This window comes from Glossina fuscipes, unplaced genomic scaffold (genome assembly GCF_014805625.2).
Source record: "Glossina fuscipes isolate IAEA_lab_2018 unplaced genomic scaffold, Yale_Gfus_2 112, whole genome shotgun sequence".
Taxonomy (NCBI): domain Eukaryota; kingdom Metazoa; phylum Arthropoda; class Insecta; order Diptera; family Glossinidae; genus Glossina; species Glossina fuscipes.
In genome coordinates, this window is record NW_023998455.1 from 6,680,563 (window position 1) to 6,694,152 (window position 13,590).

The 13,590-nt window shown below is 36.5% G+C and overlaps 2 protein-coding genes across 3 annotated transcripts; both read right to left on the reverse strand.

Annotated features, from left to right (window-relative positions):
* Positions 1–5: 5 nt before the first annotated feature.
* Positions 6–3,188, reverse strand: LOC119639330 (fatty acid synthase-like; the record flags this gene model as incomplete). Its single annotated transcript, XM_038036631.1, has 3 exons — positions 2,893–3,188; positions 680–1,197; positions 6–618 (listed from the first exon to the last, which is right to left on the reverse strand). Coding segments are annotated over exons 1-3 (1,299 nt in total), but the record flags the coding sequence as incomplete, so codon positions are not given.
* A 1,955-nt stretch (positions 3,189–5,143) lies between these two features.
* LOC119639154 lies at positions 5,144–13,285 on the reverse strand. 2 transcript variants are annotated; one of them, XM_038036394.1, is made up of 4 exons: positions 13,091–13,285; positions 6,217–6,640; positions 5,930–6,102; positions 5,144–5,869 (listed from the first exon to the last, which is right to left on the reverse strand). In XM_038036394.1, the coding sequence occupies exons 2-4, from the start codon at positions 6,585–6,587 to the stop codon at positions 5,268–5,270; spliced, it is 1,146 nt and encodes a 381-aa protein (XP_037892322.1). In that variant the 5' UTR covers positions 6,588–6,640; positions 13,091–13,285; the 3' UTR covers positions 5,144–5,267. The 2 variants fall into 2 exon arrangements, with proteins under 2 accessions (XP_037892322.1, XP_037892321.1); XM_038036393.1 differs by having other exon boundaries at positions 13,087–13,285.
* Positions 13,286–13,590: the final 305 nt, after the last annotated feature.

The window sequence follows — 13,590 nt, forward strand, 5'->3', positions numbered from 1 at the left end:
TCAAAAGCCTTTAATAAAGCATGAGCATTAGCACCTCCGAAGCCAAATGAACTCACACCAATATACGGTTTTTCCAAGTTCGTTGTATCTTTTACAACTATCAAGCGTCCTTCGGCTAAAGCAGAAATTTCTGATTTTATCTCCGTAAAGTTAATATTAGGTGCAATTTTCCCTGTTTCAAATGCAAAGCAGGCCTTAGCCAATGAGGAAACCCCGGATGCTGGTTCAGCGTGGCCTATATTCGATTTGACTGAACCTACCAATAGAGGTGTAGAACGTTGACTACAAAGGACGTTATCAATTGCTCGACATTCTTCCGGATCTCCGGCTCTTGTACCAGTACTGTGAGCTTCCAAATAACCTAATTGTTCTGGACAAACATCAATTTCCTGATAAAACTCCCTGAGCAGTTTTTCTTGTAATTTTCCGGAAGGATAAGTAATTCCTTCTGGCTTATAACCGTCACAATTGGTTTTTGAGTACACTATGCTAGCATACACGCGATTAGCATCACGTTTGCGCTGCAAGAATAAGCAACTGATAGTTTCAGACCGGGTGTAGCCAGAAGCATGTTGATCAAAAGGTCTACAATAACCATCAGTGGCCAAAACACCAAGTCTGCAATAGACAGTTGGACCTTGCAAATTTCAATATGACTTTGATAATTAATGATACATACCGGGCAAATTGCAACGTTACAAATGGGTGCAAACATAAATTTGAGCCACCAACAATAGCTGCATCTATTTCACCGTTGCGAAAAGCGGTAAAGGCATTGTCTAAAGCATACATTGAACTAGAACAAGCTGTATCTAATAAGAATGAGGGCCCTTCCAAGCCCAAACTATATGAAATGCGGTTTGGCAACATGGCACGACTGCAGCCCGTTATGCCGAAACCCCCAGATGAAACTTTTTCATAGAACCAGGTCTTTTCCGATTCGGAGACGCAAGCGCCTATGTAAACTCCTGTCCTAGTCCCACGTAAGCTTTTTGGATTGACGCCGGCGTCAATGACCGCTTCGTAAGCAATTTCAATCAACATTCGTGTTTGTGGATCCATTGTATGGCTTTGTTTAAAATGTACTCCAAAGAAAGTCGCATCGAATTTCTCTAAATCATAAAGTTTTCCACTCCGTTTAGGAATTTCAGGATGAAAATGCCGCCAACGCCGTTCATCATCGTCTATCATATCGATCTTTAAAAGCATTAAAAAAAGAAAAAATAACAATAAAGGTTGCCGCTGGACGCTTTAAAAAAAAACTGGCAAAAACAATGTAGTGCACCACAACCCACCGTTAAATACCCTATAATGTTCCACAGTAATTCATGCAACGACGTTTGATAACAAGGCTTTACGTAGAAAGTGGTCCATCGGAACCACTTTCGATTTCGTCCTTGAGACAAAACAAGCCAGTGTAAAAAATTGTATCTGAAAAATGTCCGCTTGTAGATTGAGCACAAGAAAATAAGATAGCAGGGGGACAAAAGACAGGCGAACAGGCCTAGATCGATTCGAGAAAGCAATTCGGAATCGATGGGTATCACAAAGGGTGAATCTACCCCACGCCCATTTGCATGCTGCGTACATCAGAAGTAGTTTCAGGGGGTTTAACGCAGGTGCCTGCCGGAAAGGCTCCACCCTGCGGTGCCCGCTGGCACACGGAGTGAAACGTCACTCACGTCCCACAGGGAGCAGGGAGGCTCCCTACAGTTCCAGATCAAGGGCATGTGCATGGCATGCCTTTCCTTCCGGTGGAGGCGAGGCCTACCTAACACCTCAAATATTTAATGTTCCCGCGATATTGGGGGCAACCACAGCCACCACGAGACTCCCCTAGGGGCCGTCCCAGCGGTCAGGCAGAGGACCCACACTACGAGGATTCTGCTGCAGCAAGACCTGCAGCCAGCAATTCCTTGCAGAGAGGATTGGGCAGCCTGACCCCCGTGGTACCTTACTTATTTTAAAAGTCTAAGGTCAGACTTTTGGCAGCACAAACTTAATAAACCCTTGCGTCGTAAATAACCAATACCCAACAGAGGAAGTGATATTCTTTGAATTCCTTAACTTTAACAGCTAACGTAAACTATGCTGTTCTTGTTGTGGCTAAAGCCTTAACTAAAAGAAAAGATTTTAATTGGTTTTAAACTATAATAGAATACGCGGCACAAATGGCACGAATGCACATATAAAGCCGGCAAAGCAATGAAAAAGGAACCGGAAAGGAGAAACGCATAAACGAACGTCAGATCTTTACGATGAACGGCAATAGCCGAAATGACTTAATTACTTCAATAGTTCATTCAATAGTTAACTAATCAATTAATTCGAAATTGAATAGAAATTGAATAAATCCATGTATAACTGCTTTCGACAATATCCCCTGCAACGATAAAATTCCTTCCAACCATTTACTTCGGATGTAGGTTGCGTTTGCTTTTGGTTTGGTTCGACATAAGACTTTCGGTCCAATTTACGTTTAATTTGGTTTCGTGTATGATTTGCTACTCGGAATGTAGAAATTGTTTACTTTCGATTAGTTCGTTATGTGATTTTTGCTCTGGTGGTTTTATTGGCTTTCGATTTGCTTCGATATGGGACTTTGTTTCGTACAAAATGATGTTGTACTCTAAGTCGTATAAGTTGTATGCTTCATGCTCCGTGGAAAAACTTACAACGCAGGTGTTTATCATAGTGTTTTCAAGCATGACTGGTTGTCGTTAAGAAAAGCTAGTAATCTATGGGATAATATTTCTTTTGCATATGATATGCAATCACAATTAACGCAAAATTATACTAAAAGTAAATGATTTACTTTGTTTGATATTTTAAACGCACACACTTAAATCTTCGTAGATGTGTTTTTAATTAAGTTATGATTGTTGCACACACCTTGTTATAAAGTTTATATTCATACTCATCAATATTATGACAATTGGGAAATTTTCCGGCCATTCCCGAGATGACAACGTCATCACCATCGGTTGCTGGATACACACGTGAAAATTTTTTGTCTTTATTTCCATTTTGAAAATTCACTTTATCCTTATAATTGGGCATGATTAATAATTTAATAGATATCAATGAACAAAATGATTTTTAAAGCGATTTATATATAAATCGAATATAGAACGTATCTCTAAAATGAACACTTTAACGGTTATTGGTATACGAAACTTTGAAGTGTTCGTACTTTGTGACCAACTGCAATTAAATCCCGAACGGATTATACGCCTATTTATATATAAATGAAACAAAATTAATTAAACATTCTGTAATATGTAAAAAATTTTATTTCAATTTACGTATAATTGCAGGTTGTTAGAGCCAATCATATGATAATTAATGAAAACGCATTAATTAAGCAAAACAGGGATAAATAATGAAATTCATTTATGCCGTAAAAATATTACTTGAGTTCACTGTACACACATTACGATCGAATAGTGATCCGTCGCGGAGTTTAAGAAAGGAAAAGTTACGGATATAAGAACTTTGGATACTTACCTTATGCATTAAATGAATATTAAGAAAGAAATTCAGTTAAAATTTAGGATTTTAATAGCATTGAGTTAAAAAATCACTGCTACTCAGCCGGGCCACGTATATTTTAAATTCACGAATCACGATGTCCGCAAGCGTGATACTTAGAAAGAAGTGAGATGGGCGGCATAGAAAGTCGCAGCCTAACTGCTTTTAATATATCCATCATCATGCATGAAAGACGAAGTGTAGATAATTGACTTTAGAAGTCATTAGTTTAGAAGATTTGTTTCAGAATTCAGTCGTTAATGTGAAACTTGCGACCAAAACGCGTAGAACTTATCTCTTGTAGGAAACTGTCATCTATGTTTCGGAAATGAATCATTTACTACGGCTTTGAATCTTTTCATTAAAAGCATGCTTGATGTAGAAGTGTAAAGTCGAAAAAGATTCTGGATATTGTGTCAATATTCTGTTCAGTGGTCCCTTGTGATCTAAGAGGCGATCTAAAGAGATTTTTTAATGAAAGTGAAGCATTTTCATAAAATAAAAATACAAAAAAAAAAGAAAACAAAACTCATGTTTTCGTAAACATTTATATTATTATATTAAGTAAGCAAGTTTTCCGAACGTCTGCCTTTCCGAGCTACAAAAAAGTTGTACGTAAATTGAAAGTTCTTTGAGGGTTTGTTAATTCATTATTCACATGACTTTATTGAACTTAATCGACTATTTATTCAATTATAATGTAAATTTAATTGTTTATGAATTGAAAATGAATGGAGAGCGAAGTGAACTTAGCGTGAAGTGCGTGAATACTCAACCATTACATTTTTATTTATTTAAAATTAATCGCGGACTTGGTATATGGGATAAACGATGTTACAATTTCAAGAAAGCGCGATCGTTCATTGATCTTGTTGTTATTGTTGATAGCATAACTGAAGAAATTCACCTTAAAAATTAACCGACAGTGCATTAAATCGATACAATATAACGTTCGATTTTTATGCATTTATTTTGTCGAATGAAATTGTTGGATCCGTTAAAAGTGTTGCACAAATAAATCAGTTCTCATTTGCCGTTGCGCAGATTTTAATACAAAAGTGTCTGGATTAAATGAATCCCAGTTCGTTCGTAAACGTATCTTAATTTTTTTTGCTGTTTTTTTTTTCAATCCAGTTCTGAAATTCACAAATTAACCAGCATGTCCGTCCATCTATTGCATGTAAGTGAAAAAGTGTGAAAACACTTGGAAAAATTTACGCAAATCGTGCTGCTTCTTTCCCAATTTCTTACTATAGTTATTGTACCCTACATCGCTTGTGATATGTTAAGTGCATATTAATTTTATGCGGATGTACACAACACACAGAACGGCTTGAAGTAGGCATAGCTGTTGTTATTCCGATCGATTCTGATCTATTTTCTAAGCTTGTCTGTGGGTCTGTCTAGTATCTTATCTTCTATTTCGATTAAGTTTGGCGTATTGAGCGGCTATTCAAAATTGTTTTTTAAACACTTCCCTTACAACGCGTTATCTTGAAAGGTTCTTACTTAAGTAAGTTTTTAACGAGCGAAGCGACGTAGGGTATTCAAATGTGGGCCGTAGCTCACTACAACGTCTTTACTTGTTTTGTTTTTCCTTTTTTTTTTTTACAAAAATGAAATATATAATGAATCATAAATATATTAAATGATTGTTATGTACACTGGGTTAAACACATACTACGCGTAAATTAGATACATATATATATATATGTATATATATATTTATAGAGACACTACGCAACGCTGGATTCTTCTGATAACATTTCTTTGATGCGAGCCTGTCGCTTAAGACGAGGAGGAGGAACAGGCGTTATCTCAGCACAGTCTTTATCGAATCTTTTAGGAGATTTTAAAGAGTCGCATAAATTGGACGTAGTGATTGTCGTAGGTATGGATGGGCACATTTTAAGTCTTGATGGATGATCGGCAATAAGTTTCTTCTTGCATAAACGATTAACCAAGCGCTGTTTCCATACGTTAACTCGTGCCCTTTCGTTGCGATATAAATACCAAATCACAAAGGTACATAAAATTAAGAACACAATCAACAGAACGAGCAATAACATTGCGTAATTGAAATTTTCGGATGCTTGAGGTTTTTCTTCCGGGGTTATCGTATCATTTGTTAATGGACCTTTAGGACGTATTGTCGTACGAATGGTTGGGCGTAGAGGTCGTTTGGGTATAGAAACGTGCTCGCTCAAAGCAATATCAGAACACGAACGAAATTCTTCTTGAGGACCACAACCAACGGCTCCATTTCCATCTGGACACATACCCCAATTATTACCGGCCACATATCGCCATTGGAGAACGCATTGATTGCATTTCATATCTACAAAAAGAATGTAACATGAAATCGTCTTTAGATGTTTGACTCTTTAGCGTCCCTTACCGGGCAATAAAGCTTTCATTTCGTAAATTCGACTTCCGTTTCGTGGGTAAAACCGTGTTTCCATATCACCTGGCGAAGGTTGAGCTGGAGCTCCGCTTGAAATTGTCAACAAATTGCGATCTAAGCACTCTTGCTTACCATTCGGATCAGGGCATATACGAAATTCAAAGTAACTACAAACAAAAAAATGATTCTCATTATTCCGAATAAATTCGTTCGACAGGGAACAAAGGCATTCAGAGCGTATGAAGCCAGTGAAATTATTCAAATTAAAATGATTTATTTACCCCATATGACTTGCTGTCAATTCCACTCGAATTGTTATTTCGGATGCAGGGAAATAACGACGTACTACAACGCCTTGTCCCCATTGCCCACCGTTTTCATGTGGCCTCGGCGTTGGCATATCCCAGGCATCACCACATTCCCCGCATTTTCCGTCGTTCCGCTTCCATTGACGTGTGAAGCCGCCACAATATAGCTCGTGGTCATTGTAATCTGGCGGAGTATTAAAGCCATAACGCCAAGCTGACGAGCGACTTGGCGGCTCAATGAGTCTCCCATGACCCCAACACCAAGGCACGTAACCAAGGACAGCTAAAATAAGCAAAACCATTCGAAGTAACATTTGAGCTTCAATGCCATTAGTTCCAGCCATTTTTATTCAAGCTTCAATGGTCATCACGTGAATAATGCATTCATGTTTTATATCTGAAATTCATTTTATATTAAAGTTGATTTAAATTGAAATTTTTGATTTTTCTAACAATTACTGGCACTATTCTGACTTTTCATATTTTTACCTAAACCTTATCTTAACTACGAATGATTTTTCGAGGAACAGGCTGATTTACAAACGGTTTGTGAGACAATCTGGCAAGACATATCTGGAATACCAGATATGAAAGTTTAGGTTCGGTCCAAACTTTCCATGCAATTAAGTTCCCGTCGCCGGATTGTCGCACTGGTTAAGAAGATTATTGAAGAGGAGGTTACTAACGACAAAGTAACTTAGCCGAGCGGGTAAGACTCGCGACTATCAAATCGGTGAATTTGTTTGCGAATTCCAATGTCAATTCTACTCCACCGTATGGTAGGTATTAGCGAGTGTTTAGTGGGTAACGGCAGAGCACATGATGATTGATTTGATTAAGAAAACGAGAGATATCTACGAAAATTATACGACTGTTACGAAAACATTTTACTTTATCAAGATCAAAAAAGAAATTCCAGAACTAAAATCATATGTGCATTAGCAACTGAGGCTCTTTTTTAAGAAGGTAGACTATATGTCTACCTAGACGTTACTCTAGTTATTTTAATGAAGGTTTCATGTTCATCAGGTACTTTCAAGATGGCCGTAGTTGCGAACGTGAATCTTCGTATTTCTTGCATTCACGAACCATGCGTTTAATAGGATTATTTGCGCCGCCCCGCCGGGGGGGGGGGGGGGGGGGGGGGTATATTTCTTAAGGATCCTTCGGACCAAGGCGAATTCTTGCAAATATTTTGTTCTAAATTTTGCCAATACTGGTTGGATATAGTGGGGGAATAACATTAGAATGAACATGAAAGTAATGTGGATAGTAGTGCTATCTATTATTCTCATCAATTATCCCTTTCATTTCTATACCTTACACTTAATGTACAGTCACAGCTTTAATAAATTCTACTACACTTAATATACACTTGCAGCGTGTCGTCGCACGAATGTTATATCGATTTAAGTTTTTCTATCCGTCTGTCTGTCTGTCTCGTCTTGGTCGAAAGACGAACACTATTGAAAATAGTTCAGATCGGACCACTTTTTCGAACACTCTCCTTGTAAAGCCTTAGTTTGAAAAGTCGAATAACTCTTTTAGACGAAATTGTTAAGGTGTTTGATAGTGGGCCGTGTCCTACTGTAATGTCTCTACTTGTTTTTCTAACATATATTTGAAGGTCAATCTTCCCCATTAATAGTGCCGAAGACGAATTTCAATAAAAAGTAAAATCAAAAGAGTTTTCGATTGCTTGCTTCTTCGAACTATTATGACAAAATCTATTACGTACATGTCGCGTTCTTTCCCTACACCAATTGAAAAAGTAGATATAAATATGCATATTATACTATATCTATGTATAGATATATGATTATAACCCTTTAAAATCATTGTAGGTCCTTGAGATTTGTGAAAAAAAGCCATTTTTTTGGCAGTTCTTCGATATTTATTTTGTGTATTGTTTCTATCAACCGAAATATATATTTCTATTCACGTTTTATCCAAAATTAAGAAATTGAAATAAAACAAAATCGAAAATTAATTTGATTTTTGAAAAAAAGAGTCTTTTAAAAAGTATAGGGTCACTAAACCTATCTTTGTTGCTTTTTGTTGCTTTTGTCGCTTCTTAACAAATGCAGTTTTGCGAAGAAAACCTAGTATGGAAGCGTGTTATTATATAAGCGTAACGAAACACATATCGTGGCACTTTTAACAAACAAACACAATTCCTTACCACAATTACAAGCCACGGGTAAATTAATTAATATAATTAACCTAACCATACTAAAAAGGCAATAAAGGAAGTACATTTTTTGGATAATAACGACACATCGGTTGCTTCGTTTTCTTTTTCTTTTTTATTTATTTTATTTCAACTTAACCTCTTCATAAGTAGCCGAGTAGCTAAAAATCCCGTCGAATCTAAGTGCAGTAAAGTCCATAATAATGTTAACTAATCAATTTGAGCACACACCCACTAGACTGCGACCACTACCTCCCTAACTTTTCCTCTTTCGTCTTTCTTTCCGTCACCGTATTATATGAATAGAGGATATCGCTCGAGTTATTGGTCGCATTAAGAAAACAAACCTAATTTTCTAAGACACATGCCATCGTCTCAGAGATTCTTTCAAAATTGCAAAGATTTTAAGTAATTTGAAATGTGTCTGTAAACAGAGCCAAAGCATCTCTGCACCAAATTTTTTGATGGACTAAATTGCCTTTTCTGTCAGAACAAGGTCCATTTATCATTAAAAATGCGGCATTCTTTAACCATTTTCGCCCACTTCTTGGTCTAATAGAAGACGAAGACAAAGACTTTAACATATTTCACATTTATGTAGCTGCACATCTGAGCCGATAATGAACGCAAATACGATTCATTTGCGACACTGCTACTTGAAAATTTATACGTTACAGGTCAGACGCAGCGACAACACGGGCCGTCGGTTGCCCTTACCTGATCTAAATATTGTGTTTTATTCTGCTATTTTTGAAAATAAATTCGGACACATGAAGACTTCGTAGTAAGCCCATATTACGCTACATTACGGTTGCTCATACCTGTTGTAAAGCGTATTTTAATAATTAAGCGAAATTGTACCGAACAAGAATCTTATGGTTCCATAAATGCTTTTACAAGAGTTTATTTCACGACGTATCTCTCAATTATTAAAATTTATTAGGAGTAACAGTTTAGTAAACCACTGGGTGCCACAGTAGCAATGAAATCAAAGAAAAGTCATTAAACTCTGGAATTGACATAACAATAATGAAAACCGCATGCACACGCACCTCTGCACGTTCATCTACACTTCATGGCAAATAGTGCAATTTTTATTATTATTTCTCATGTGTATGTTTTACTCTTCACTTTCGTTATTTGCCCCTTTGCTCGCTCTATCGGCAAGACAACGAAATATGCTTAACTCGATGTTGCCTTTGCATCGGAAGCTTCCAGTTTGAGCAATTCTTCTCCAAACGAATAAAACTGTTAAATTTCTCAAAGCTTGTGAGCAAACATTTGATCTTGAAACCGAATCGTTATACAATGCATAACTTTTTTAATAAATTTCAACTACAATTGCGTTATCTCCATAATTCTCAAAATTGTAGAGTCTTTCAGCAAGAAGTCTTATCTTAAATCAATCACACAATGAAGCTATTGTTTCATTGGCCGTGTGTGTGGTAAGTAGTATACCATTACTTATAGGCTAAGAAGGCCATTAAACATCATTCGGGCAACTCGTTCGTTTAGTATGTAGAAATATTATCAGTTGTCTGATTACATCCCCAGCGCGAAAAACGCACAGTCTACCCGCAAGGCAAATTATCGCGTATTGTAGTTAACGAGGTCTTTAGACAATCCCCTCTATGTCTCTAGAGTCCGAGATGCGACTAATTCGCTTATTTAGATATTCAGAGATAAAGGAAAAAAATTAAAAATTGTCTCAAAATTCATAATTGTACGGATGGACTTTGAAAACTTCCTAGTTCATACTTGTCAAATTTGACAGCTCAAAAATGCCGGAAAGTTTAGACTGAACTGACCTTTTATTGAAATACTCTCATGTAGCGTATATAGATATACAAGCTCTGATGATTTTCTCTGAAGACGAAGTATAAACCGCTTCTGTAAAAATGTCAAAACTTAATTCGAGAACTTGGAATCTTCTGTTCATATCCAGGCTAATTAATGCATATAGAATGTATATAGGAATTTAAACGATAACAATTTTTATTTCTTTTCGTTTTTATTTCATATGCGATTAACTTGAAGAATTTTGAAGAAATATATCGATTTCATCCACAACCGGCGATTGTAATTCGGAGTAAGCTGAAAGACGGCTTCTTGGTTGTCATCAGTGAAAGTTTAAAACATGTAAAAATTCATTATCATTACTTTTAAGTTTTGTTGTACGATTTTAAATAAATTCGTTTTGGATTTGTGTGTGAATATTTTCTTAATTATTTTCATATTTATAGTTTGTCTTAATCAAAAAAGAAAAGAAAAACCAAAGAGAAGCAAAAAGCAATTGCTTAGACGACTTACCCGATGTTTACTTATGCACACATGCATAGTAGTTTGTGTCGACATATGTCGTTGTTACACAAAAAACAAAACAGAAGAAAGTCTTTAATAAGTCTAATGCCCATTGCGGAAAGCATTGCTCAATAGTCTAATCTATAAAAGCTTTAATATAAATAAAAAAAAATAAATAAAAAAACCAAAAACTTCTTTCTTGTGCAACATAAACTTACGCCATAAACTTTTTCTCACGGAATTGTTTTCTGCCTTGGATATTGGGCCAGAGTAGTTTGGTAATTTAAGGGCGATATTCAATAATATCGGAAGGCCAAAACTAACGATTCGAGACCCAGGCAGCACAAAGGCATGCGGTTATAACAAATAAATTTTAGCTTGATAATAAAGTGAAGTGAAGCATGAAGCGACCAAGGTTAACTTAAACCTTAACGTATCAACATCAGGACTTCGGCTAATTCATATAACTCGTTATCTGATAAGACAACTTAATGCTCAGGACAATCCACAACTGGCGCACTTGCATAAATTATGATCAAAATATTTCAAAATTTCCGCAAACCTGATAACATAATGGCAAATACCAAAAACTTCAACTTGGATGGTTACGCCAATCAATTGTGCAGTAAAGAAGATCGTAGGCTTTATATACCAGCTGCCCAGCTGCGTTTCATCCCAACTTGAAGCAAAAACTAAGGATTGTTTTACTTTTAATTAATTAACTAAGTGCTCCGTTATTACCATACATGGTCCATCTTCGCTGCGTTATAAAACGAGTGCGAACAGTGGAAAACATCCCGGCAGCAAATATTAATCTCCATTTCCTTAGAGTAGAATATTTAAAAAAAAAATCCTAATTAGTGGGGTCAAAGAGTTTTACTAGAAAAACAGTGAGAAAGTTAAATTCGGTCGGGACAGAATCTTTTATACCCTTCACCGTTATCTTAGAAAAGACAAAAAAAATAACTCAATTTTCATGCCCTATAATATGGAATGGGCGCAGCTGATTTTTTCCATTTTCAAAATAAAAGTTTTTGTCGTGTAGGCATGTGGGTGTTGTAGGCGTGTGGCTATATGGCAAATAGTCGAAAACGTGGTCCGATTTAAACTATTTTTCAATAGCGTTCGTCCTTGGGCCAAATATCATCAAAACATCTTGAAAAATGCGAGTTATAGGTTGGCGCACAGACCGGCAGACAAGCTTAGACAGATTCAGAATTATTTTCGGCGCTAGTCCGCACAAACTTAATATCCCTGCGCTACAAGTACTATAATCAGTGCCTATTGCTACATAATGCTTTTCTCATTAGAAGCTTCACGAAATAGTTTCATTCCTTTCCACATTTTTTTTTACATTTGTGTATTACACCGCCATAATACTTTTCACCGGTCTTGATCGGGAAGCGTTATAGATGCAAAGCGTTAAGTGAGGCTTTACGTAATCTAGTCCAATTCTCAGTAGGATTCATCCTTGAGCCAAGATATATTATTGCACTAAATGTCATCAGAATATGTCAAAAATTCGACAAAAATCGATTCAGGAAGCGATGTTGCATCGATTTGTTTACTAGCGTGTGGGTCTGCCTTAAGTGGCGATAGAGGTAGAGGTAGATTCGGTAGGTCCGCGATTTCGCACCTATACTCTCACATAATTAACTATTCATAATAACAAATAATTGAGCTGAACCACAATTTCCACAGACTACAGATTACATGTTTGCAGATTTTCATTTCAACAGTGCCATGATGATGTTCGGGGATTTGCTGGTCATACAAGGAAAGAAAGCTGAAGTACTTTTAATGCTTACTTTTACGTTTTAATTAAAAGCCAAGCATTATTTAGGACACTTTTCTGCAAAAAGCATTTTCACATTAAATGGCTTTGTCATTCGACAAATATACGTTAGATATTTCATAAAGTGTGCATGTATGCGTGCGCTCTTCACCATCAAAGTTTATGGCAATTGAAATAGAAGAGGTTGGTTTCTTTCAACTTAACATGAGACATAAACATGTCACAAGAGTACACCAAAACAATAGAGATTCAAAAGAGTTACACATGGAGTTTAGAACAAACTCCATCCCTGATGCTTGAATGCGTTCATACACCTAATCATTAGCGAATATGTCGGCAATCGTTATACATTCAGATAGAGGATAAAGAAAATTCACTCCAAAGTTTTTGCGTCTTTCTCGAATCTATTCACCAAGCGATTGAGAATGCATTTACTAGAATTGTGCATTAGTATGACCCTTCTTCGGGATAGTTAAATACATATCCGTTGACCGCTATATTATCTCTAAATATACACATATACGCACACAACAGTCACTATTCATGTCGTACTTACTTACACCAATTTTGAAGTTTTGTTTTATTTTATAGGTTAACTTAAAAAGTATATAGATGGGGATGTAGAATGAGTTTAGTATTTCTGTTTTATTCCATTTAAATTTTTTTATTCTTCTTTGTACCAAAAAACACAATAAATTTGTGCAGTAAATGAACGAAGAGCTAAGCAGCAGCTTTCACTTCAATTAAACCAAACGAAACCAACAAGCACTGTCCGCAACGGCTTAACGCGCTCAGCAACTGCAAGAGACTGGTAAAATATAATAACTGGTACGATCCAAGAGTGGCTTACTGCTGGAGTACTGCTGCACGAACAAATTCAAAGTGAACACGCATATCTCACTTTTACTCTCAACATTTGCAGAACTTGTTTTAGCCATACGAGCAGATACTAAATTTAACGTATAGGCCTACCAAAAACCAGAGAGAAATTACGTTCGGCTTGATTCGAATTCTTCGACGCCATCTCCTTTCACATACATATATATTTTCCTTTCTTTTG

Excerpts from the sequence above, each read along its gene's own strand:
- LOC119639154 (XM_038036394.1), bottom strand. The coding sequence starts at position 6,587 with ATGGCTGGAACTAATGGCATTGAAGCTCAAATGTTACTTCGAATGGTT. Across the intron at positions 6,103-6,216 it reads TTGACAGCAAGTCATATGGG|TTACTTTGAATTTCGTATAT; the intron begins GTAAATAAATCA and ends TTTTGTTTGTAG. Across the intron at positions 5,870-5,929 it reads AATGAAAGCTTTATTGCCCG|ATATGAAATGCAATCAATGC; the intron begins GTAAGGGACGCT and ends TTCTTTTTGTAG.